At 57.8% G+C, this 580-nt stretch overlaps 1 protein-coding gene across 1 annotated transcript in view; it reads right to left on the bottom strand.

The window, feature by feature from the left end:
• The window catches only part of MEGF6 (multiple EGF-like-domains 6), a gene marked incomplete at both ends in the record, with an annotated part of 23,089 nt that overhangs the window by 13,306 nt on the left and 9,203 nt on the right, over positions 1-580 (bottom strand). The window contains one exon of the mRNA XM_010138521.1: positions 76-210. Within this exon, the coding sequence (XP_010136823.1) occupies positions 76-210 (135 nt within the window). The remainder of the gene's footprint in view (positions 1-75; positions 211-580) is intronic.

Here is a 580-nt window from a genome sequence, read left to right as displayed (position 1 = left end):
CTGTCGGAGCAGGGGTTCCTCACTGCGGGTCAAAGCAGAAGAGGCAGCTGGTTTCACACTAACCCCAGCTCTCACGGACAGCGTGCTCAGGGGAGAGCAGCGCGTCACGCAGCCGTGCGCAGCAAAGGACTCTGAAAGACTGTTCTCCACCGGACAGAAAATCTCTGCCTCCGCTCCCTCCAGGCAGGAGCGGTTACACGGTGTGAGATCCTGCAAGAGGCAGGTGCTAATCTGAGTAAACCCCCTCCAGCAGAGGCTTGGCAGGGCACGTCCCTCTGCAGAGATTACAGAGCAAGTGCCAGGCACGCGTGCCTCAGGGGGTTGTGTCTAGCGGTCTGCCAGGCTCTGACCTGCTCCAGGACCCGGACAGATGCTACAAATCCCAGCCGACTGCTGCATTTCTAATACCCCAGTTGTTCCTTTTCCCTTAGCAACTTCACAGCTAAAGACTTCCCTCCTCCTGCTTCCTGAATGCCAACAGCTATGAACGAGGAGATTAAACTTCTGCTCTCTGTCCCCTTCAGCTTCCCTCCCTCCTGCAGCCGGCAGCAGGTCAGCCAGGAAGCTGTCTGCAAGCAGA

This window comes from Buceros rhinoceros, unplaced genomic scaffold (genome assembly GCF_000710305.1).
Source record: "Buceros rhinoceros silvestris isolate BGI_N320 unplaced genomic scaffold, ASM71030v1 scaffold21236, whole genome shotgun sequence".
Classification (NCBI taxonomy): domain Eukaryota; kingdom Metazoa; phylum Chordata; class Aves; order Bucerotiformes; family Bucerotidae; genus Buceros; species Buceros rhinoceros.
The sequence above is the reverse complement of the archived record's forward strand: the minus strand, read 5'-3'. Positions and strand labels throughout refer to the sequence as shown.